This window comes from Dreissena polymorpha, chromosome 1, assembly GCF_020536995.1.
Source record: "Dreissena polymorpha isolate Duluth1 chromosome 1, UMN_Dpol_1.0, whole genome shotgun sequence".
NCBI classification, from domain to species: Eukaryota; Metazoa; Mollusca; class Bivalvia; order Myida; family Dreissenidae; genus Dreissena; species Dreissena polymorpha.
The window spans coordinates 61,508,571-61,535,388 of record NC_068355.1 but is presented as its reverse complement, the minus strand read 5'-3'; the positions used below and the strand labels follow the sequence as shown (position 1 = coordinate 61,535,388).

Genomic DNA, 26,818 nt, shown 5'->3' with positions numbered 1-26,818 from the left:
TTTTGGCATTTTTTTAACTTATTCATTAAATGCTTTATATCGATAAATGTAAACATTGGATCGTAAAAGCTCCAGTAAAAAATCAAGAATAAAATTTAAAAAAGGAAAAGAACATTGCCCGGATCAGGTTTCGAACCAGTGACCCCTGGAGTCCTGCCAGAGTCCTGAAGTAAAAACGCTTTAGCCTACTGAGCTATTCCGCCAAGTACATATACTTGACGTATTTTATACCGTATATAAGCAATCTTCGTAGTTTCACAAAATTTAACGACAAAAACAGAACTCTCCAAATTATTCAATCGTTTCGCGTTGCAACGCTTTATAATTTTTAGGTTTTAAAATCGTCAAAAGATGCATATAATGGCTATATTAGACCATGGTAAATGTTCAGTATTACTGTTTCCTCACAAATATCATAACTAAAACGAAAATTTGCGAATCTGAAACAACTTTTTTCAATTTTGTCAATTTACCAAAGCGTGAAAAGATCCCTTTAAGTTACATCAACTTTGCTGAAATATATATACTTGTTTACATATCGAAGGATCGAACTTGTTCACAGAGTTTTCACTTATTTCTCAAACCACGGTAAGCATAATATGTGCATGGCACAACAACGGGAATAAGTACTTTTAGGCACAGTTAAACTCTCAATTTATATTAAATTATATGTACGCAGACATTCATTGAATCTATGTTTTATCATTTTGTTCGACATAATAGATTCTACACGTGTAACAAAAATGCCCTAGTAATTATTTTAACAACGTTGATACTACTTTAAAATTTAGCTTTAAGGACTTGACTAGATCTTTGCAGCATTCATGATACATGTTATCTCGACTAGATTTGTGCAGTATTCATGATACATGTTATCTCGACGGTCAGGTCTGATCTGATACGTTATCATTGAATTGTAATGAAGCAACGGTTAGTTTATTGCACTTTACGAAAGATATTGATAAAGGGTTGCTGCGTGCTTTGTTTTGACTGAAGTTTCACTTTGATTGGACAAATTTCCATTCACTTTTCATGTAGGGACTTTGCTATTTTTGGTTCGGGATCATGACGATGTGCTTGTGTCATTTTCTGTTTGTGTATATGTGTGTCACCGCATTGAAAAAGATAGTTCGTGACGTAATGATCCTCTAATCTAGCTAAGGTATGTGACGTCATAGATCAATGCATTTGTTGTCTTTAACCTTTTTCATGCGGAAAAACGGAAGTTAAATGTTATATAAAGTTATATGGATAAATACAAGAATATAACATAAAGAAGCTGCGGTAAGTATAATTAGAGTATTGGATACATACTTGATATAGTAGATTTTATATCGCCAGAACGGATCGTTTTATCTAATGTTATTAATTCGAATATATCTATCGTCCAGTTTCCTGTTCCGGTCGGTCACCAATTCCGGTCGATCGTAGATATTTTGCGGCGCGTGCGCTCTATCCAAGTAACAAATGACGTCACCGTTTTGTGTGTACATAGCAAGTGTCAAGACCGACGGCTAATCGCATTTTTTTATCCAAAATGAGAAAAAAATAAGTAATATTCCGATCTGAATTGATTACCATCGACATTTTGATCATTTTTGCTATTACTTTTTTTGTTCTTTTATAAAATTAACATCAACATACAGAAAATGTGTTTTTGACAGTTCCGAGTAAGTACTATAATTACACAGGTGGGTAGCGTGTGGCTATGCTATTAATTAGTGAAAACATCATTTTGAATGATAAATAATCATATTATAACGAAAAATTAACTTTTCTGAAAAAAAATATTTCACTATCAAATATATATATAACAAGGTATGCAACTCAAAATCAGCCCAAAACGGGGTGCATCGCTTTGAACAGCCATATCTTCATCAATTTTGCAGCGATTTTCACGATCTCGGTCTTATTCAACGCAGAAATGAATTTCCTTTCTGGAAATGTATATGTCTTGCAATATTTTTACAAATGCTGGGTCAACTTTTAAGAAATAACACGATACACAACACGCATGACCCAGTTGACAGTGATCATGTATTCTTTATGAATGAAATCTCCAGTTGTAAAGACACACCTCCGCATTGGACCAATGAAATCACTCGTATGTTTAAAATGTCAGTTAGTTGAAATGTATGTAAACAAAGGTTTCAAACGGCGCTGGACAGTTAGTCTTGATGCAGAATGTAACGACAAGAACGGTAATAATATTTTTTCATACGTTTTATTGAATTATGGTATCGAACTACATGAACTTTATAGGGAAGTTGCCCTTTACTCCGTGAAGATTTCAGTCTTAAAGACAGCATGATCACTGTCAACTGGGTCATGCGTGTTGTGTATCGTGTTATTTCTTAAAAGTTGACCCAGCATTTGTAAAAATATTGCAAGACATATACATTTCCAGAAAGGAAATTCATTTCTGCGTTGAATAAGACCGAGATCGTGAAAATCGCTGCAAAATTGATGAAGATATGGCTGTTCAAAGCGATGCACCCCGTTTTGGGCTGATTTTGAGTTGCATACCTTGTTATATATATATTTGATAGTGAAATATTTTTTTTCAGAAAAGTTAATTTTTCGTTATAATATGATTATTTATCATTCAAAATGATGTTTTCACTAATTAATATCATAGCCACACGCTAACCACCTGTGCTATAATTATGGCGCAATTATTTTCCCAATTGGCAAGGTAGCGGTACTTTTCCCAATTTGGCAAAATAATCATCAGGGACCTCTATGCCAATAAAACTGAATTCACAATTAATCTGTCGTTTTTTTTACAATAAAAAAAGGACCGAAACGAAATTGAGCAAAACAAAATGTGTGTGTATATGTGTTTGCTAATTGATGCAACTTGGTATCCAAATATCTTGGAATTGAACTTGGGTGAAAATAAAAGTTCTGATCTGTCCTGTTCTGGAAGTAAATCGGAGCTGGTCATAACTGTATGTACGTATTGTTTTTCATTGTTAATTAGTAAAATGATTAATTAAAATAAGATTTGTCGGCTTATTTTTTTTAATCGGCATACTGTTAATAAACAAGGTAAATTGTATGGTCGGCTAATCATAAGAAAATACATAGGTGCCGTGTCATGCGAAATTGGGTCATATAACATATGCGGCGCAGTCACGCAGTGCAGCTTATTACCAGACTGCAAATATGAGGGTTGGCCTGCGCTGTCTGCATATGATATATGACCCATTTTTGCACAAGCGGCTCATATATAATCACCCGTAGGAATGAGATATCAAAAGCTGAGATCTGGTGTTTTATATGTTCAACAATTGTGAAGATACTTTAAATTCTTTATATTTTGTGAAATTAAATTGTGCTATGAATTGGTTTATAATGAAAAAAGTACAAGTTTAACTGTGATTGAAAATCCCTCTGCAATACCATTTAAATTCAATTGAAAATCGAATTTCTATTTGAAGTGTAATCGCCTAATTTGTGAGAAACATTTATTGTAAGGACTGTAAGTAGTCATTTAAAGGTCTCAGCATTATGAAGTAAAACTTGGTGAGTGACTTATCCATGAGTGTATCAATTGTAAACACTTAACGGATGTGTTTCATACTGTTCAGTGATCATACATTATTAAGGAGAGTTAATTAAGTACCATGTATATCATATAAGCGGAAGAACAAGTTTACATATTCTGGGAAAAGCTTTGTATTAATTAAATGCGCGGAAGAAGAGTTTACAAACTGTTAATTTCCTTAATGAGTTTATGAAAGCCCCAACTTTGTCTTTGATATTTTCGGCAATTAGGACATTAATCGCGAGTCACTTAAATACAAAGGCAATTTTTTACACATTTGACAAACTGTCAAATGCATAAAAGAAGCAGGCGACTACCAATTAGCAATGCATGTTAAATAAACAAACAACTGCTATCGATTGCAATAAACTGTCACTTGCCAATATCTCCATAGCGACCGACGAGTCCACTGGTAGGATGTGTATCACGTGACTACGCAGCGTCCTGGCAGCCATTTTGTTTTTTGAAAGTTGCGAAATCGTTGATTTTTATGATTGCAGTGGTCGTTGTAAGCTATCAAAATGGAGATTTGGGAATGTAAAAGGGTGGTCGTTGGTCTTTGTTCACAGGTGGGCTTTATTCGCAGGTTCAATATATAGTGAAATCGTTCGGGAGGAAATCGGTGTGGTCGTTATTGACTGTTGGTCGCTATTAACAGGTGGTCGCTCGGGCAGGTTGGACTGTACATGTAATCAAGTGTAATGTGCTTGTTCGTTTCTGTAGATTAATCTAGCACTGATGATTAGTAAACTTTCATAATATAGACAACTTTTGCCGTCAAAAATAAAAAGCATAACACTGAGTTAATGGATTATTCCATTTGTAGAAATGATGTAATAGTGGTTCTCTCGGTGCTGTTGTTGATGATGATAATGATTGTGTTGACAGACAGAGGGTGGGCAACCATAGCGAACTATTTGTTTTCTATTCATATATTCACATGCGGGATCATTGATAGCTTACAAATGAGCAGCGCCCCGGGAAAACCGGGCTTATATGATGTGCGTAAAGTATCGTCCCAGATTAGCCAGTGCAGTCCGCACAAATTAATCAGGGATGACGCTTTCCGCAGTAACTGGATTTTTGTTTCGCAGTAATTTGATATAAAGTCATATTGAGAACGCTCCCAGAGATCCAACATTTAAAGAGAATATGGACGGATATAAACCGTATGGTCTCAAATGGGCAATGCTCGAAAATGAAGAAATATGATGCAAAACAGCTTCATATAACGGCGAAATGTTGTGTGTTTTAGATATGATATCATATTGATAAAAGGTAAACGCAATGTTTGTTTTGCCCTTGTCGGTTCACGTTTTGAGAGCATTATTTATGTAAACTTGTAAAAATAGGTAAACGTAAGCATAGCTTTTTTCGTATCTGTAACGATGTTAATTGTTTGTATTTTAATGTCATACAGTATATACGTGTACGTATTGTTATCATTATCGGGATATCACAACTTTGTATTTTTTCAATGGATATGAAACTTTGACGTAAAATGGAAAATTGCAGGTGTAACTCATGTTTAAAATAAAATGCAAGAAACTGCGTCCAGATGAAGTTAAACAAATGTTTATTTACTATTTTCAGATCCCTTGCTATCCGGTCCCGCAGTACTGCACACGATGCCTATCCGTTTAAAGCATTCGGCTATGCACATACAATGGTCGATCAACCAGTTAATCCTTTCAAATAATGGTTATTCTTCCTAGTTACGGGCGGTTGAACATTTGCAAGTCTCGAGCGGTGTATAGAGCGGTATTGAAATACCGTTTATAAACATAATGGGCCAGATCATTTTACACTGCGCATGAATACATGAGGTGAACACTGGTGAAATTTAAGTTTATGCAACTTCAACGGCTAGACCCGACATTGTCATAATGGTTTCGTAACAGGAACAATTACTATTGGAATTTACATTTCAACATTGTTTGTTTTTGATTTCTTATTGATTTTGTGTCCTTCGAAATTAGAGAAAAAATGTGTTTGTTGAAAATAACTGTTATAACGTAGTACAGTTTGTTTTGTTGTATAAACTCTGCAAACTATGTAAATATACATAGAAAAATGGATGGTGCGTCATTTAATTGAAAGCAATAGCATATCAGCGCGATTAAGGCACATCCTTGTTCTGTTAGCAATTAAATCAAAGGACGACATCTTTAGTTTTGAAATGATTGTGGTGAATCCTGAGTCAAAATGAGATTCCATTTAAAGAAAACCGTAATATGGACTCTGACCGGTTTCTGTTTCGTGTTTTTAACATTAAACATTTACAATCAGGGCATTCTGCAACCACGGATCAAACTGGCACCTTTGTGGGGAGAAAACGTCGATGTGATTACCCATGTATTTCAGCGAGACAATATTGGACGTAATGTCACCAACGGGACTGCTGTCGTCGCCGCAAGAGAAGCGCGTTTCAACGTCACCCTAGACGAGAAGAAGCTGGCTGGTCCTCTGAGTGGGTATTCGTTGAGCTCAGACACCAAACAGCACCCGAGCATGTTGGATAAACAGGTTGTATGGCCGGATAAGAATTTCTACGAAAACGACAGGATCGTCAATCAGCTCAAACATCAACCGGACTGGGTGGCGAAAGCGGGGGAGAGTAAGGAGGAAATTCCCTTGAAGAAGATTCTTCTGTTTAGTAGTCTTTCAAATTGGAGTCTAAAACGCGGCAGGCAGACTTTTATTGATCAGAAATGCACGGTGAATACGTGCGAGGTTACAGACAGTCGCGATGCAGCGACAAACGCAGATGCGGTGTTGTTTCAGTCACCTCAAGCCTCCTGGCCAAACCGTCCTCCGAATCAGGTGTGGATTCTGTTCATGTTGGAATCTCCATACCACACACCGGGGCTGTTCCCATATGCAAATCAGTTCAACTGGACTGCTACCTACCGGCACGATTCAGATATCGTAGCGCCGTACGAGAAATTCGTCCCTTTTAACGAAAACGTCCAAACCATTCCGCAAAATAAAAGTTACGCTGCGGGAAAAACAAAAAAGGTGGCGTGGTTCGTTTCGAACTGCGGCGCTAGAAATACTCGTTTGGAATATGCAAAAGAGTTGGGAAAATATATCGATGTGGATATTTATGGCGCTTGTGGGTCGCTTCAATGCTTAAGGTCGGAAACAAAGTGCTACGATATGCTCAACTCGGATTACAAATTTTATTTGTCGTTTGAGAATTCCAACTGCAGGGATTACATAACGGAAAAATTCTTCGTTACCGGGTTGCAGTGAGTATGCTTTTATGTTGGCAAAAAAAACAAAATAATCATTGTCTATCTAAGCATACAATGTTAAATGAATAATACGAATGTCTCGAGAATCATAAACATTAGTCATATTCCTCTATTAAGTAGACGGTCGGTGTGTTTACCCGGTATGTGGTCGATTAAAAAGATATCAATCGAACACATTTGCTGTATGCGTATGTATCGCAACACTGACTGACTGAGTCACCCTATTGATGTGAAACGAATGAATACATTGCGGGCGCGCTCTATGAACAGGGGGTTTAATGCATGTGCATAAAGTATCGTCCAGATTAGTCTGTGCAGTCCGCACAGGCTAAGCAGGAACAACCTGCAGTCCGCACAAGCTAAGCAGGGACAACCTTTTCCACCTAAACTGGATTTTCGCTCAGATGAGACTTTCTTCAAAATGAAAAAATATATATGCGGAAAGTGTCGTCCCTGATTGGCCTGTGCGGACTGTACGGGCTTATCTGGACACTTGGCGCACATGCATTTAACTCCCTTTTTCACAGAGCTCGACCCATTTGTAATTTTATTTGATACCTGCACGTTTTTACTGATACACAACACACCTGTTTTGAAATTCAGAATTTCTCAGCGTTCAGCTTGACAATAAGAAAAAAACTATGTGGTTCTTCTGGTAAATATTTATCTCTATTTCAGTATCTGCTGCCATGGATACTTACATAAAAATACGATATTTATGAATTATTAAAATGTCATTGGAAGTTGATACTTTTTTCCTGAAATACTCTTTGATGTAATATTTTCTGAACATATAAATTACACAAAAATAAAACCATATTATTGAAGCAGATTTCACATTTGTGTGTGCGTGTATTTTTTAAATGTGCATTCATTAAAAAAAAAATGTGCATACATTTTATAATGTTTGTATATTTTAGAATAGTCATGTATTTTACCGATCGTAAAACACACGTGAGATCTTGCACTGGATACATAATACTTGAAGATATGAAGATGCCTAAATAGATGCCTGTTTACCACCTAAACTACCAGTATCACCATAGCGTTCAATTTCGCTTAGCAAGAAATAATTTAACATCATAATTAGAAGATCTAAACAATAATTTGAAATGCTTTTTAAGAGTAAAGGTCTAATTGAAATCACATGAAGAATATTTGAAATTTTAACTAAAATTTAAACTTACGAAATGGAGTTCACATTCACCATGTCCAAAGTTTTTCAATCGGCATTTTACACTTTGTCATGGAGGTTTAATTTAAGCATGTCTGACATTTAACTTAAAGTTTAACTTAAGTGAAGGAGATCACATTCAAATGCATTCTTGTAAGACCGGGCAAAATGCATTTGCGTTTAGTGTCATCCCAGATAAGCATGTGCAGTCCGCACAGGCTAATCAGGTACGACACTTTTCGCTTTTTTGTATTTTTCGTTGAAAGGGAGTCTCTTTTCAGCGTACAGGCAGCTAACACGGAAAGTTTCGTCCATGATTAGCCTGCGCGGGTTGCACAGTTAAATCTGGGACCTCACTTTTCGAAAATGCATTAAGCCATCTTTCCAAGAGCGCGGCTAAGATTAATCTTAAGTTTTAACGTTAGTAGACACACCATATGCTGCACAATCTTCTGAACAAATACTGGTTATAAATATCGACCCATTGTATACCCATGTTTGTGTTCGATTTGATTATGCAAACACTCGACAATTAAGTACATATACGCGTTACAGACATCTGTATTTGTATTGCATTGGTTGTATTGGTCAATATTTGTCTGAAAAATTTGTGTTGTATTGTATTGATTTTGTAAGTCTTGTTAAGGTAAGTAAGTTCTTTAATAATAGATGGCTCTTCGATTTTCTATATCAGAGCGTTAAACAAACTGAAAAGAAATAAAAAGCAAATATAAAACAATTCAAAGCATGTGCTACAAGTTCTGTACATGTATGCGCTAGACCTTCTTTCGCTTAATGAACTACTTTGAACTACAAATGTGCATCATCATCATGAGCTTGAACAACTTCCCGTTCATGACCAATTTACCATTCATACGATGTTACTTCTTTCCCTTCATGAAAGTGAAACTACTTGCCCCAGATGAGCTTTAACTTCTTCCCCTACACGATCTAGAACTTCTTTCCACGCTTGCGTTGTTTCTTCTTTGCCCTTTATCAGTCAAAACTACTTTACCCATATACGCTATAATAATTTTCATTTCATAAGCTTGAACATATTTTTTCTCATGCGCTATGACTTATTTTCATTCACCATTTCGTCGATTCGCTTAAGCTACTTTCTTTGCACGCGCTAGAACAACATGCCATTTAGAAGGTTAAACAAGATTTCATTTATGCGTTAGAACTACTTTCCTTCTATGCGTTTTAACAAGTGTCGGTCTCGTCAGTCGTGTTGAGCCCAGGAGACTATCAGACAATGTCTCAAAGATGCTGATCAAACCCACAAGGCATTGGGCATGGTCCTCTTGGTGCAAACATTGCACTGTATTAGTAAAATCCTGAGTACTTTTATACCGAATGTATGCTTTGCCGAGTCGGCCATCGCGTTTTCCAGGCCACCTTTACAATTAAGTAACGTTGATATTTCGAAATGAATAGAGAGGTCAGTAATATTACCTATTATTAAATCCTGCATCGTTGATACGGTTCAATCTCTGTTCCTGTAAAAAAACACTTACATTTGAGCCGTGCTCTGTGATAGATGGGTCTATTGTATGTGCGTAAAGTAAACACATTCCGCCTAAACTTGATTTTTGCTAAGAAGAGACTTTCTTGAAACGAAAAATATCATTAAAGCGAAAAGTGTCTTCCCTGATAAGCCTGTGCGGAGTGCACAGGCTAATCTGGGACGACGCTTTAAGCATTTGCATTTAATCCCGATTTTCACTGAGCAGGACACAAATATTTAATGAATATCGTCAGATAATAACACTTTAGTCTACGCTTTAGGTTGAATTTTAATAATGTATGTGACATCTGTTGCATGCCAACGAATTAATTTATTCATATTTTCAGAAATTGCTCATTGATTCAACAATTATGGATTAATATGAAACTGTACCTTGAGCGAACTCTTAATATGCATTGTGTAGAATATTTCGATTCTGAAAAAAAGTTTTTATTGTGAAGATGGCTTTGTAAATACTTCAATCGCTGTTAACTTTATTTTATGTTTTGCAAATTATTACATTAAAAAAATAGAACCAGAATATTTCACCAACGATTCAACATTTTACTACACATCTTCAAAACAGCATGAAATTGAAGAAATCATAACATCTAATAAAAATTAATCCGAAATTTCTGAACAATTTGGAACCAATTTTAATATGACTGAAAACTCCAACATATGCATGTATTGGTTGTTCTTGTTTGTAAATCTGTTTTTATTGTTTAAACATGTTTGCAACTTGTTATTGCGCCTGATCTTGTCAAAATAATGTGTTTATGCCCCCTTTCCAAGAAAAGGGGGTACATAGTTTTCGCACTGTCTGTCAGTCTGTCACACTTTTCGTGTCGGCTCTCTAATTCAAATAGTTTTCATCCGATCTTTACGAAACTTGGTCAGAAGTTGTATCTAGACAATATCTAGGTCAAGTTCGAATATGGGTCATGCCGGGTCAAAAACTAGGTCACGGAGTCGAAAAAACAAATCCAAGAGAAGTTATAAGCTTTAAATGGACATAATTATCTGATCTGCCAAATTATATACTTTTGTTTACTAAATCAAAGCGGCGCAGTAGGCGACATTGTGTTTCTGACAAACACATCGTGGTAAAAGGTCAAGGTCATCCTTCAAGGTCTAAGGTCAAAAATACAAATCCAAGGGAAGTAATAAGCTTTAAAGGGAGATAATTATTCAATATTGAACATAGCAACTTGATATTTGGAATGCATGTGTATCTCATGGAGCTGCAAATTTTTAGTGGTGAATCTACAGTCACTGTAGTGGCCTTTAATAATTTGCTACTTAAAATAGAGATTTGTTAGAGACAATTATTTTCAAAGGAAGTAATTTATATAATTATAAATCTCAGATCATATATTTCCTTACAAAGAATTTAAGTTCTTTTCACAGTTACTGTACAGTTTTTTTTATTTTGATTATTTATAACTCAAATCATTGATTTGTCAAAGGTTTTTTTAAATGATATAATTATAATTTATTTTCTGTACTAATTTGTGAATTGTAGGGTTCATTACATACCTGTGCACTTATGTCCATAGATACATGATGAACTCTGGCTATGCTCTCTTTGATAAACCACAGGCCTTGGTTGTCAGTGATGTCTGACTTGGTCATTTTTGACTGTCAACAGACACCCCCATCCCCCCGGTTGGATTGGACAAAATCCAAGGGAAGTAATACGCTTTAAAGGGAGATGATTTCTATACCTGCCAAATGATAAATAGAAATTTTATTTCAAAGCGGCGCAGTAGGGGGCATTGTGCTTCTGACGAACACATCTCTTGTGTATTTTACTTTTGCCGATCTATGAATGTGTGTTCACAATGGAATGTTTTGCAAAAATTAAACTCTTTATATATAAATAAAGAAACATCATTGTGCTACATAATTATACGTTAAATGATAGTTTGTGAGATGCTAATCATTCGAATTCATATTTTTTGCACACAATAGCCTGACATGTTAACCTCATCGGTTATAATATAAGTCGTGTTCTGAGAAAACTGAGCATAATGCATGTGCGTAAAGTGTCGTCCCAGATTAGCCTGTGCAGTCCGCACAGGCTAATAAGGGACGACTCTTCCGCCTAAATTCGAATTTTTGCTAAGAAGAGACTTCATTTAAACAAAAAATGTAATAAAAGCGGAATGTGTCGTTCCTGATTAGCCTGTGCGGACTGCACAAGCTAATCAGGGGCGACACTTTCCGCACATGCATTATGCCCAGTTTTCTCGGAACGCGACTGTATTAGTGCTCTTGTAGTTAATGATTGGCCAATTTTCCATACGTTAACAGAAATTAAGACGTTAAGTTCTATCGATCTATGTGCTATATCTTAGATATGACACAGGATTTTAACACGAAACGTCATGTGTGTGAAGAGATCAATGAGGAGTAGTTCCATGCACAAGAACCATAATCCTTTACTTTGTTTAATAAGAGTTATTGCTCTTGTAACTTGTGTATTCTCTTACGTGTCAGCTATAAATCTCCGATTGTATCAATGATGTTTTTACCTGCGAGTTCTGCGTCCTGGACTCACAAAAACCTCTGGGGATGCAAAGTTTCGAATTATGTGAGTCCCAAAATAGTTATCGAGTCCCAGGACTCAGATGAGAAAATTTGTAAAAATATCACTGTTGTATAGAGAGTTTCAACAAGAAATGTTTTGTAAGGATTCTTCTATACATCAATGTACTTGCACCATCCATTAAAACAATTAATTTCTATATTCAACGAATGTGTTTGTTGTGTTTGTTTTGGATGAAAATACTGCAAACAAACTAAATTATGCCAACAAATATCTACGTTTGAGGCATTTTGGGAAATATTTTCAATAATTTGCATCAAATCAACTTTTAACATAATTAAATCATCTTTTGTAGCCAACTTTGGAATATTTTTTTTATTAAAGTAGAATATAAAAATTAAATATCCTTATTTAAAAAAGAATCCCATTGTGTTATTAAAATCTCAAGTGTCGCGCTAAAGGTTAAAAATACTGAAGTCTCTAAAATTCCAATAGAACATGATAAAAGTCAGCTTTTTAAAACTTGTTTTCGATATTTTTATGTTTACTCCGTTACTTTTGTGGTTGTTTTTTATGTTGCTTTTTACTAGCATTTGAAAACGAATGTTTATAACAAATATATGAGACAGGATACGAACAACATAGTTCTCGTAGTGATTCCCAAATGTTCATTAAAGGGGCCTTTTCGCAGATTTTGGCACATATTGAAGTTTGTCATTAAATGCTATATATTGATAAATATAAACATTGGATATAAAAAGCTCCAGTAAAAAACAAGATGTTTTTTTTATATTTTATATAATCAATCCTCGTAGTATCACAAAATATAACGACAACAACAGACTTCTCCAAATTATTAAATCGTTTCTCGTTGCAACGCTTTATAATTTGCATGTTTTTAAATCGTCAAATTATGCATACAATGGATAATTTAGAGCATGCTAAATGTTCAGTATTACTGTTTCTTCACAAATATCATAACTACAACGAAATAATTTGCGAATCTGAAACATTTTTTAAGTGATATTATGGGCATCTAACAGTTAATAGGTGTCTATCGCAACCCTTGTTTATTTTTGGTGGTTTCACTTCATATACACTTATATTTGTTAATGCACCATCAACATACTAAGACAATATCCCGGAATGAAAAAATAATGCATTTGAATATCAACCGTACTTTCGTTTTGACAACTGACGACAGATATGATTCGATTTACAATGTGAATCTAAATGTAGTTTTAGTGTAGATTCGTTCATACGACACAAAGCCACTATTTTGTTTTACGGATCATTTCGGCTTAGAGGACTCACCAGTCATGAAAAATATCGAATATAACATATATTATTTATAAACTACTGGTAGCAAGATAAGTTGCAGATTATTGGTCAGTAATCACATTTTAACTAACTCTTTTGACCTATTAATTCTTTTCAGCTCAATTCAACAGTGAAAAATGCCCATAATATCACTTTAATATCACAGGTGGTTAGCGTGTGGCTATGCTATTAATTAGTGAAAACATCATTTTGAATGATAAATAATCATATTATAACGAAAAATTAAATTTCTGAAAAAAAATATTTCACTATCAAATATATATATAACAAGGTATGCAACTCAAAATCAGCCCAAAACGGGGTGCATCGCTTTGAACAGCCATATCTTCATCAATTTTGCAGCGATTTTCACGATTTCGGTCTTATTTAACGCAGAAATGAATTTCCTTTCTGGAAATGTATATGTCTTGCAATATTTTTACAAATGCTGGGTCAACTTTTAAGAAATAACACGATACACAACACGCATGACCCAGTTGACAGTGATCATGCTGTCTTTAAGACTGAAATCTTCACGGAGTAAAGGGCAACTTCCCTATAAAGTTCATGTAGTTCGATACCATAATTCAATAAAACGTATGAAAAAACATTATTACCGTTCTTGTCGTTACATTCTGCATCAAGACTAACTGTCCAGCGCCGTTTGAAACCTTTGTTTACATACATTTCAACTAACTGACATTTTAAACATACGAGTGATTTCATTGGTCCAATGCGGAGGTGTGTCTTTACAACTGGAGATTTCATTCATAAAGAATACATGATCACTGTCAACTGGGTCATGCGTGTTGTGTATCGTGTTATTTCTTAAAAGTTGACCCAGCATTTGTAAAAATATTGCAAGACATATACATTTCCAGAAAGGAAATTCATTTCTGCGTTAAATAAGACCGAAATCGTGAAAATCGCTGCAAAATTGATGAAGATATGGCTGTTCAAAGCGATGCACCCCGTTTTGGGCTGATTTTGAGTTGCATACCTTGTTATATAAATATTTGATAGTGAAATATTTTTTTTCAGAAAAGTTAATTTTTCGTTATAATATGATTATTTATCATTCAAAATGATGTTTTCACTAATTAATATCATAGCCACACGCTAACCACCTGTGTTTAATATTGTCAATTTACCAAAACGTGAAAAGGCTCCTTTAATAACGTTGTGAGGGTCTTTGTCGAATGTATCAAGATCAAATTGTAATGTTATATAAAATAACGATATCATACGCGGAAGTTTATACACGGAATATTACGCTAGTCGGTTATTAACACAGTTACCAGTCCAACGATTTGCGGTAAGACGTTTGTGATGCACTAAGAGCATTCTTAGAAGTACGGTTTATCTTTTAAAGGGGCCTTTTCACGTCTTGGTAAATTGACACAATTTTAACAAGAAATATCTTTAAAAAAGAAATACGGCGTTGATTGTGGTTGGAGTTTGTGAAAGGTAAAGAGTTCAATAAATGAGATCAAGGATAGCGAATATATTTTTCTGTGCAGTTCTTAGCTGCATCACACGCAGTACGGGATATAACGCGGAGTTTTCGCGGCTTATTTTACATTATTACGTATTGCTGGTCATAAACCTATAGATACGAAACAGAAAACTAAAAGAAGAATGGAAGGGAGATTTAAACATATGAGTCAACCGGCCACACGCTAAGTATCCGTACATATTTTAAATATTTATACGCGCGTTCTTCGAACAAACCTGTTTTAATGGTTTGTCGGGCATTGCTATTTGATTCGATTATTAACAGTATCGAGAAATCGCGCTCATGCTTAATACATTAGTCAATAGATCTATAGTGGAATAATTCTTGTTAAATTAATTTAAAATAATATTTATCATGGTATTGTTGAAAACACATTAAGAATCTATTATTGACATACAATAATAATATCGCTGAATATCTTCATTCAACATCTTTCTGGTCTAAAGAAAATTCCAGTTCACCTAGTTCACGGATAGCGTCTATATTATATAACGATTATTTTACTGGCCGCGAACTCAGGTCAGCACTTAATACGAAGACGCATGACCTGTAAATAAACCACACACTAACCGCAAACTGACCCGTGATACCTCGCGGGTTGAGATGCAACGCATTAAAGTGAGGCCACGCTTCCACTGCTCTTTATATTTTCACATGTTAACATGTTGACAGGAATATGGAAGTCAGTACGAGAACATAGCCTTTAAGTATAAAACGCTGTTGCCTCTGAAAAGAAAAGGTGCACGCACAAACTGTATTGATGTCGAGATTGAGTGAAAAACTGTTCTATCTATTAAGCCTTTTCATTAGAGATAAAAATGTTTCATGCTGAACACGCAGTCAAACAGTGTTACAAAGACGCGGACATGTTTCCAATGTTCTGGTGGAATGCTCAAATCAGCCTATGGGATAAATGAAGTATATTCATTCTGAACTAGCCGCGGGAAGTTTTATTTGAATTTTATTGGACAGTTACAAAGGTCAGGTAAGGTGAAAAGCTGGCGTATACAGCTTCGCCGAACAAATGTTCGTTGTATTAATGATATTGATGGGGAACAGTAGTACTGAACATTAAGTCATTTACCATGCTCTAAAATATATATTTATGCATCTTTTGACGATTTAAAAACCTGAACATGGTAAAGCGTTGCAACACGAAACGATTGAATAATTTGGAGAGTTACGCGAAACGATTGAATAATTTGGAGAGTTCTGTTGTTGTCGTTATATTGTGTGATACTATGAGGATTGCTTATATAAGTTATAACATAAATTGTATGAGCATGCATGGCCGAGTGGTAATAGCGTTAGATTTGTACTCCTGGGGTCAGTGGTTCGAGCCCAGCTGAGGTCTACCGGTACTTTTTTATGCCCCCGGTAGGGTGGCATATATCAGTTGAACTGTCCGTCAGTGTGTCAGTATGTCAGCATGTGTGTATGTGTGTATGTCAGTCCGACTGTCCGTTCGAAAACTTTAATGGCCATAATTTTTTCAATATTGAAGATAGCAACTTGATATTTGGCATGCATGTGCATCTCACGGAGCTGCACATTTTGAGTGGTAAAAGGTGAAGGTCAAGGTCATCCTTCAAGGTCAAATGTCTAATATATGGCGTCTGTCCGTCCGTCCAAAAACTTTAACATTAGCCATAACTTGCACTATTGAAGATAGCAACTATATATGTGGCATGCACGTGTATCTCATGGAGCTGAACATTTTGAGTGGTGAAAGGTGACGGTCAAGGTCATCCTTCAAGGTCAAATGTCAAATATATGTCGTCTGTCCGTCCGAAAACTTTAACATTGGCCGTAACTTTTTCAATATTGAAGATAGCAACTTGATATTTGGCATGCATGTGCATCTCACGTAGCTGCACATTTTGAGTGGTGAAAGATGAAAGTCAAGGTCATCCTTCAAGGTCAAATGTCAAATATATGGCGTCTGTCCGTCCGAAAACTTTAACATTGGCCATAACTTTTTATGCCCCCGGTAGGGTGGCATATAGCAGTTGAACTGTCCGTCAGTATGTCAGTATGTCAGTTTGTCAGTATGTGTGTTTGTGTGTAAGTCAGTCTGTCCGTCCGTCCGAAAAAAAAACTTTAACATTGGCCATAACTTTTGCATTATTGAAGATAGAAGCTTGATATTTGGCATGCATGTGTATCTCATGAAGCTGCACATTTTGAGAGGTGGAAGTTCAAGGTCAAGGTCATCCTTCAAGGTCAAAGGTAAAAAAATCAAAGCGGCGTTCTCATGAAGCTGCACATTTTGAGTGGTGGAAGTTGAAGGTCAAGATCATCCTTCAAGGTCAAAGGTAAAAAAAAAATTTAAAGCGGCGTTCTCATGAAGCTGCACATTTTGAGTTGAGTGGTGGAAGTTCAAGGTCAAGGTCATCCTTCAAGGTCAAAGGTAAAAAAAATCAAAGCGGCGATATAGGGGGCATTGTGTTTCTGACGAACACATCTCTAGTTTCTTTCTTTTTTTACTTGTATTGAATTTCTTATTTTTGTTTTTTACTGCAGCTTTTCATATTCAATGTTAACATTTATCAATATAAAGGTAAGAACCCAGTGATGGGTACAGGTAAGAACCCAATTATGGGTACAGGTAAGAACCCAGTGATGGATACAGGTAAGAACCCAGTGATGGGTACAGGTAAGAACCCAGTGATGGGTACAGGTAAGAACCCAGTGATGGGTACAGGTAAGAACCCAGTGATGGATACAGGTAAGAACCCAGTGATGGATACAGGTAAGAACCCAGTGATGGGTACAGGTAAGAACCCAGTGATGGATACAGGTAAGAACCCAGTGATGGATACAGGTAAGAACCCAGTGATGGGTACAGGTAAGAACCAAGTGATGGATACAGGTAAGAACCCAGTGATGGATACAGGTAAGAACCCAGTGCGAATCTGCAATTTATTGGATGGGTACAGGTAAGAAATCAGTGATGGGTACAGGTAAGAGCCCAGTGGCCTACAACTTATTGGAATGGTACATGTAAGAACCCAGTGATGGGTACATGTAAGAGCCCAGTGGCCTGAAACTTATTGGATGGGTACAGGTAAGAACCCAGTGCGAATCCGTTGTAGTACATGTCTGGGATGTCCTACGTCGCTTCGGTTGATGAAGCCAAAACGCAGATCGTCTTTTCGTCTTTTAAGTGATCGCGATCTGAAGAAAACATTTATATATATTTATATAGTTATATTGAAGCAACTTCGCAGTTGTTACTTAAATCGTTTACTTATATATTTATAAACTATACACTTATTGTAATGTTTTTAATTCAGCAGAGAAATATGACAGTTAACGTGAATAAACGTGCTGCTGTTAGTGAATCGAATCCGAGAGGTTGCCTATGCGCCGAAATCCCATAAATAAGAGGGATACCTGTGCTTCATGTAAACCAAAATGACTATTTTCTGAACATGTAACATACATTCCATTAATAAATATGAGTTTTAAATATTCCTTAGTTATAACTGATTTTTTTCCAATATACATTTTATGCCTATGTGTATTGTTGCGAATGGAAATTCATATTAACAACAGAACGATGCGATAGTCAACAGCGCAACGAGAAACTGTATGGCTTATATCTTAAGTCCATTCAACGGAAAATTAAAACGAAGTACATACAAACATAAGTCAATTATTGTAATGTTTCGTGCAATACTTACTTTTGACGTATTGCGTTTCCTTTAATATCAAAAACACTTTTTTGGTGACCACTCTCCGTCATAGAATCATGTTTTTATCCGAGAATGACCGGTACCGCATCCGAGAGGGGTACCGATATAGCGTTTCATCCGAGAGGGGGACCGATATGGATAAACAACGTGAATTGGAGAGTTAGTTGTTGTCGTTATATTTTGTGATACTAAGAGGATTGCTTGTATAAAGTATAAAATACATTGCTCATTGTGTTAGCACGGATGGCCGAGTGGTCTAGGCGATAGACTTTTGCACCAGGGGTTATTGGTTCGAGCCCAGCTGACGGAAACTTTTTTCTTTCTTTAATTTTATTATTGTTTTTTACTGGAGCTTTTTTATCCAATATTTACATTTATCAATATAAAACATTTGATGACAAATTTCAATATATGCCAAAATCTGTGAAAAGGCCCCTTTAGAGGAAGAAAAAAAAAGAAACCCTGAACTGGGCTCGAACCACTGACCCCTGGAGTAAAATTCTATCGCTTAGACAACTCGGCCATCCGTGCTCACACAATGAGCAATGTTTTTTATACTTTATGTAATGTAACGACACATATTCAAAAGATGCATATAATGGATATTTTAGAGCATGGTACATGTTCAGGAATACTTTTTTCTCACAAATATCATAACTACAATGAAAATTTGCGAATCGGAAACATTTTTTAAATTTTGTCAATTTACCTAAACGTGAAGGGCCCCATTTAATGACGTTTCAAATTTTGACGGACTTAATCCGATGCGCCGTGTGTAAACGTGGGGTTTTAACAAGGTTTTTGTCTTAAAGGCGATTTTATGTAATATTTGTGTGCCTGGAATGATAATACATACTTTGGTTTGCGTTTATGAGTGAAATATTTCAATTATGTAAATCAAACACCTTACCGGTTGATAAATGTTTTAACTTTGGCGATCCATCTTTGTTTCTGTACGCATATATAATTTATAGTGTTTTGCTACGTCCATATTATGCAATGTATAACAAGACCGTATAGCTTTTTTTATTATTCAATATCATACATACAATGTAAACATGTATATGATCATACAACATAGTGATTGTACAAAGCAATAAAGTTCAGACATGTTATACAAGATATGCTGATATATATATTTTTTTAGAGAGAAAAGAAAAGAACAACAGAGGAATAGTTATGAAAAAAAGATGATTTGTATGAAGTCAGAAGAAAGCATACTGGACTTGTGTGTTTTGTTGTATATTCACAATGATCTTGTCAGATTGAAAAAAAATAAAATAAACAAAACTATTTTAGAGAGATAAACTAACATTAGAGTGAAATGTATATAAGTGGACAAAACATTATGAGAATTTAATCCGATTTAGTTTAAGACTATGGACAAAACAATTAAAATTTGGCACTTGTTTTTTGTACTTCATGTTTAAGATAAAATATTTCATCAATATAACCATAAAATTCACAATATTATTACAGTCTATTGATTTCAATGAGTTAATTCCGAAACTTACATTTAAGAAAGATAGTTTAACGTTTAGTTGATGTTGTTCAAAAAAAGATATTCATTGATTCCAAATAGGCTGGATGTGTTTGCACTCCCAAAAAACTGGTCTATAGTTTCAATGTTTTCATTGATAAGTTAGATAATTTGCATTTAAAGAGATATTTATTTGTAGCTATAATTCTATGGATGTATTTATATTGAAAATTTCTCTGTGTGCTTTCAATAGTTGCTTTATATGGCATGGTAAATATGTGTTTCCAATTAAGTTCATTTTCTCCAAAAAGGACTTGCCATTTATTTTGGATTTTGGAGTTTTCTGTAGGTTTTTAATTTGTAGTGTGTAAAATATTTTGTTTGTTTTGCTTTTTCTTCCAAGTATGTTTTCTACAAATGTTGTTTGAGTACATGGTGTATTATTTGTATTGATTTCAGATTTAATATATATGGGTATGCTTTTGATTAGTGTGCAGTACTTCAGAAATTTATTTGAAGGTATTCCGTATATGTAACATATATTATCAAAAGAGTAGAAATCCTTAATTCTGTAGTCGTATCATTGGTCGACATATTTAATGCTTCGTTCAAACCAGTCTTTATGGAAAAACGTCTTATTGTTAAGTTATGTCTTTATTATTCCAAGACCGTATAGCTTGACGACGTCGACTTGCACTCGTAAACTGCATTATCATTAATGAATCGCTTGGATTGTTTCCTTTATTTGCGTTCGATTTGGTTCGTTCACGTCTTACACGTGATAAATGTGGTCATAGCAGTAAACTTTGTGAGGTATCATCTGGATCCCCTTCCCCTGAAACTAGGTGATGGGTCAAGGACAGAAGACAACATCGCCGAACAACAACAACATATAACAAGACATTAAAAAAATATTTAAATAATTAAACTTTTTTAATACCTCATCGATCAGACGTTAATAAATATACCAAATATAGCTTGAGTTGATACATATTATCTTTATTATTTAACGTGTGTTACTATTTTGAGCTGATTTGTTGGTTAATTGAGTTATGCGAGTCTGTTACTGTAACCGTTATGTACCGATTCGCCCCACTACCGCTCACTTGGTCGTTATCGGCTGAGGAAACCCGGGTACTCTTATATCACAATGTACACCAGGTGCGGAAAAGGCGCTCAAAGGAACCCGTTCATACTCCGGGGTACTTTTAGTATGTTTTCCGTACCCAAGTGTACTTTGCAGCATACTTAATTGTACATGGGGTACTTTTAAGCAGTACCAGTGCCGACAATTACCAATAATGGTTGTCTCAATTGATCGATATACAACGTGCACGTATGTATTACAAATTTCAGACATGAAGTTATCCCAATCGTGATGGGCGGTGCCCCGGAGGACTATGCGCGCGCATCACCGCCTCATTCATTCATCCACGTTGACGATTTCCAGTCACCGGAAGAGCTGGCGAAGTATCTGCGCATGCTCGACGAAAACGATGATCTCTACAACGCGTACTTCCGCTGGAAAGGAACCGGAAGTTTCATAAACACGTTCTTTTGGTGCCGCATCTGCGCGATGCTGCACGATACGTCACGTGCATCGAACGTTTACCGTGACCTTGAGAAGTGGTGGCGTGGACCGGAAGTATGTATTGGCCAAGACTCGTGGCGGCAACATCAAAGGACTTCGAAGTATATAGTAGAGGATTATCTACTCTAGTTTATTTTGAATCAATGTGGAAAACATTACTTTTATAGTACGTAGTACAATGTGAGGTAGATGCTTTTGGAAAGATATTTTAAATTAGAAGAGAACATATTTAAACGCACGGTATGTCCGGTACGCTCTATGAGTCAATAATGTACTGTGGTTGATTCAATGAATATAATACCGTTTGTGGAGAGGCTTATTTACAAATATATACCGGGTTTGATAGGTTCGGGTGCGCTTCGAGATTTGCAAATGTACTCGTGGAGATAAATCTCACATTATATTAATTTGCGTGATTTGATCCATAATTCTTTGAGTTTACTTGTCCTTTTAGAGAAATCCGGTCAAATACATTTGCAAAGAAAACATCAAATGTGACGATTGGCATTTTTTTGTTTCGAAATCACTTGATTGTATACGCCTTAGGCTTGGCGATATCCGGTTAAGCGGTGAACTGAACAGAATATTTGGATAACGAGAATATACCTAACATAGTGATTCATAAATTGTTAACTTATGAATGGGTCTGATCTAACAATATGATAATTTATATATAAATTGTAATGGATATCCATTAAACATTTTATTCACGTGCTAAGGTGAACATTTTATCTTGGATTGATGATACAAGTTACCGAAGCGAAAATGGATATTGAATTTTAACTAGTGTATATGTGGCGTTCCGCAATGTTTTAAGAGAGTTTCCTGATGTACGTCCGTGTTGATGTGCGTTTAAGTTTAGGTATGGTTGCGCGCCTACACCGCTAGGATAAGTAGAACAAAATTGTTTCAAATAATCATTTGAGCCCTGCTCTTTGAAAAGAGGGTTAAATGAGTTTGCGTAAAGTGTCGTCCCAGATTAGCCCGTGGAGTCCGCACAGGCTTATCAGGGACGACACTTTCCGCCTAAACTTGAATTTTCCTACTAGGAGACTTTATTGAAACGAATTTACATGTATAATAAAATTGGATAGTGTCGTCCCTGAATAGCCTGTATGGATTGCACAGGCTAATCAGGGACGACAATTTACGCTCATGCATTTAACCCCCTTTTCACAGAGCATGGCCCATTTTTTATCCATGCATATCACTTTATCTCACTTTGACCATGACAAGGAACTAATGTGAATTTATAATTATTCATTTTGAATATTGCTTGTCGCACCTACAACGCTCACTATAGCACTACGATACTTATTTACAGCTGTTTTTATTAGCATCCCTTATCCATTCATGTCATACTGTCTCATTTATCCTGGACCTTATAAGGACTGAAATAGATACTCTAGCCTCAGGTGAAGTGTGCACATTTATCGAACGCTTGTGTGTGTTTTGTTTTGCTTTCCTTCCCGTGTTTGTGATATCTGCTGCATTTGCACCATTCCACATATCGAATTCAGCATATCGATGGCATATAGCGCATAACTATGATTATTTTATATGTATTGTATACAAATACTTAGTAGCTGTTTTACGCACAGCATGCAGAAATCAAAACTGTAGAGATCAGCCTAAATATTTGATACATACGATCGTTTTTACTTCTATTGTAAATAGAAAACTGTGATAAAACGATTAGCGAGTTCATTCAAAGTGTGTATCACTTTATTTGTATGTTGAGACTGCGGTACGTTCACCTTATGATCATGGAGACGGGTTGAATGGTTCATTTATCAAGCGAATCATGGTAATGGACCCCTAAGCTAAACATACAAAAATGACAACAAAATCGTGTTCTCGATCTAATTATGTATCCTTTCATGATTACATAGGTATTTTGAATGTCGTATCGACGCCCATGCACATAAACGCTGCGTTTTACTGGCGAGGATTAGATCAAATTCCGGATTCAATCCCATTTATTGTATAGTGTGCAATGCGAAGTGTATGCATTTAACGTGGTTGCAAACAAGTATTGCAATCTTAACTGACAAAATAATTAGTTAATTAATTGTTAACATGTTATTATTACGTTGTCGACAAAATTTGTATGCGATCGAAGCAGACATATTTTCACCACGCAGTACCTCCGTCAATCACTTAGCACTCTTGGTATTCCGCTTTTTTACTCAATGTAACAGTTAGAGGTCAAGGTCAAAGTTTGGCAATAAAACACCTTGAAAATTCCTGTCACAGTCCGTCTACCTTAGTTTATTGGGTTAGTGTTAGTCCTAAGTTTTAGGACTAAGTATTCAGCGGTCTTAGTTTTCTAATTTTAATTAATAATATTTTGAATAATAACAATAAGAAGACGACATGTCGTGTTAAACACCTGTCTCCCTACATAAAAGGTCAACTAGAAGATCAAATTTAGTCATAATAAAACTAGTACACACTGTAACCTTGTAATTCATGCATTTTTTAAATATCTCACTACGAATGACTTGGTGACACCGAGTTTAAAACCTGACTCATTAACTCAAATGTTAAGGTAACATGTAGATTTTATAAGTCAAATTCGATCATAAACATATTGTTTCGGACACGACAAGAGGCTTCAGACAAAAGAGGAATGTGGGAACACCCGTGCCTTACAGACACATGTTTTGATCCAAAAATATTACTGTATAAATCCCAAATTATCGTCGTGCTTTTTTTTAAATAATCGAATTTAATATCGAATAAAATAATTTTCCAAGTTTTGTTTTGTAAAAGCCGTAAACAGTCGATAGTGCCTTACCGTGGTTTATGTTTATTTGCGAAATAAATTATTAGTTTAAATATCAACTAGTATGTTAACTACACAATACCAATATACATTAGCACAATATCAATGTGTCCACATGATATCATGTGTGTTGTTGTTTAACGTTATAATTAAAATATACATGTGCAGATGTATGCATGACAAGTTGTATAACTTATTTAACTTTCATATCCGGTTACATAGGTTTTACAAAGTGCTTAACGTGAACAGGTGAGCCGGTGTTTACAAAGGCTGTGGACTCTGTATCAGTGCATAATGTCAATTGTTATGAGCCTGTGAAAAGGGGGGTTAAATGCATGTGCGCAAAGTGTCGTCCCAGATTAGCCTGTGCATTCCGCTAATGAGGGACAACATGTCCCGCTTTTGTGATATTTTTTTTTGTTTCAAAAAAGTCTCTTCATACTAAAAATATAGTTTAAACGGAAAGTATCGTCCCTGATAAGTCTGTGCGGACTGCATGGGCTAACCTTGAACGACACTTTACGCACATGCAGTAAACCCCCTTTTCACAGAGCGCGGCTCTTTATGTTTTACTTGTTATGAAATCCTTATATTTTTATTGTTAAATACATTCCGCAATATTTATTTTATGAGCGAGCTCAGTACTTGTATAAGTATGATTGTTATTTTTGAATGTTACATTATTTTCACGTTTCATATAAATGTCATTGTTAGATGTTAAGGGACTGCGTCTTCGAAAAGATTCTCAAAGTGGGCAATATCTAATAAAAACAGATATTCAGATATTATAATGACAATCGTTAGAAACACAGGTGGTTAGCGTGTGGCTATGATATAAATTAGTGAACACATCATTTTGAATGATAAATAATCATATTATATCGAAAAATTAACTATCAAATACATATAACAAGGTATCCAACTCGAAATCACCCGAAAACGGGGTGCATCGCTTTGAACAGCCATTACTTCATCAATTATGCAGCGATTTTCATGAACCCGGTCTTATACAACGCGGAAATGAATTATCTTTCTGGAAATGTATATTTTTTTGCAATATTTTTACAAATACTGGGTCAACTTTTAAGAAATAACACGATACACAGCTCGCGTGACCCAGTTAACATCGATCAGACAGTATTCATGACTGAAATCTTCACAGAGTAAAGGGCATTTTCCCTGCAAAGTTCAGGGACCTCAATACCATAATTCAATAAAACGTATGAAAAAACATTCTTACCGTGCTTGCATTATGCATCAAAACTAACTGTCCAGCGCCGTTTGAAACCTTTGTTTACTACATTTCAACTAACTGACATTTTAATCACACGAGTGATTTCATTGGTCCAATGCGAAGGTGTGTCTTTACAACTGGATACTTCATTCATGAATACTGTCTGAGCATTGTCAAGTAAGTCATGCGAATTGTGTATCGTGTTATTTCTTAAATTTTGACCCAATATGTGTAGAAATATAACAAGATATATACATTTCCAGAAAGGAAGTTCATTTATCATTCATTCAAATCTATGTATCTTCTTCGTTTGGCCATTTGTATGATAACCGTTTCGCATCATGATTGTGGGTATTTTCTTTAACCATATTTAACCCTCAATTTTTATAAAAGTTTTATAAAAGCATGAAAGCGCAGTAAGTATTAAAAGACTCCCGAGTCCTTGTTTCGATCGCCCATTTGTTTCTTGTTTTCTTGTGTGCATTTTTGTCAAAATATATTTTTGTATAAGACATATTTAAAGTTGCATTCATTTTTATGACGTTCATATCTTATCATTCACTCGTACTAACCATATCTATCATTCATATACTCGCACTTACATTTATATTGTTATTGAAATCCAATTTTTCGACGATAAAGGATCTTGCGAAAATAAAGATGAGCTTTTCATTTCTGTAAAATATCTTTTTGTGCGATGTCATTTGTAAAGCAAGTTTTTGTAATACAAACGAGGAATAACCCTATGTTTACATGTACATGATGTTGGAAACATAGGGTTCATGATTGTGTCCACTTGTGACGCTTCTCATTTAACCTTTGTTCTTATGAGCTATACATGATGGAAAGTACTATTTTATTTTTGCGAAAATGAGACGCTTCTAAAGGTCCATGTCACAAAAGGTCCATGTCACAAAAAGTGTATGTCACACTTTGAGGTTCAATGAAAAATTGTATCATTGAATTGGTTGGAGTTGGCCTTTGATATTGACATAAATTGAGCTTTGAAACTAATATGCAATGGATAGGCACCTGTTGCCTGTGGACACATGTCTTGTTTGTATATTTATTTAATATGTTCATCTTTAATTCAGGTTTAAACTGCAAATACTTCGGATTTGATTAATAAACAAATGTGTTCATATCAGA

The 26,818-nt window shown here is 35.4% G+C and overlaps 1 protein-coding gene across 4 annotated transcripts; it reads left to right on the top strand.

Moving 5' to 3' along the window:
- Positions 1 to 886: 886 nt before the first annotated feature.
- LOC127831529 (glycoprotein 3-alpha-L-fucosyltransferase A-like) lies at positions 887 to 26,818 on the top strand. Of its 4 annotated transcripts, none has more exons than XM_052356531.1 (3): positions 887 to 930; positions 5,144 to 6,801; positions 21,413 to 26,818. In XM_052356531.1, exons 2-3 carry the CDS (start codon positions 5,756 to 5,758, stop codon positions 21,774 to 21,776), a joined length of 1,410 nt encoding a protein of 469 aa, XP_052212491.1. In that variant the 5' UTR covers positions 887 to 930; positions 5,144 to 5,755; the 3' UTR covers positions 21,777 to 26,818. The 4 variants fall into 4 exon arrangements, with proteins under 4 accessions (XP_052212491.1, XP_052212486.1, XP_052212481.1 ...); XM_052356526.1 differs by having other exon boundaries at positions 924 to 1,034; XM_052356521.1 differs by lacking the exon at positions 887 to 930 and adding an exon at positions 941 to 1,162.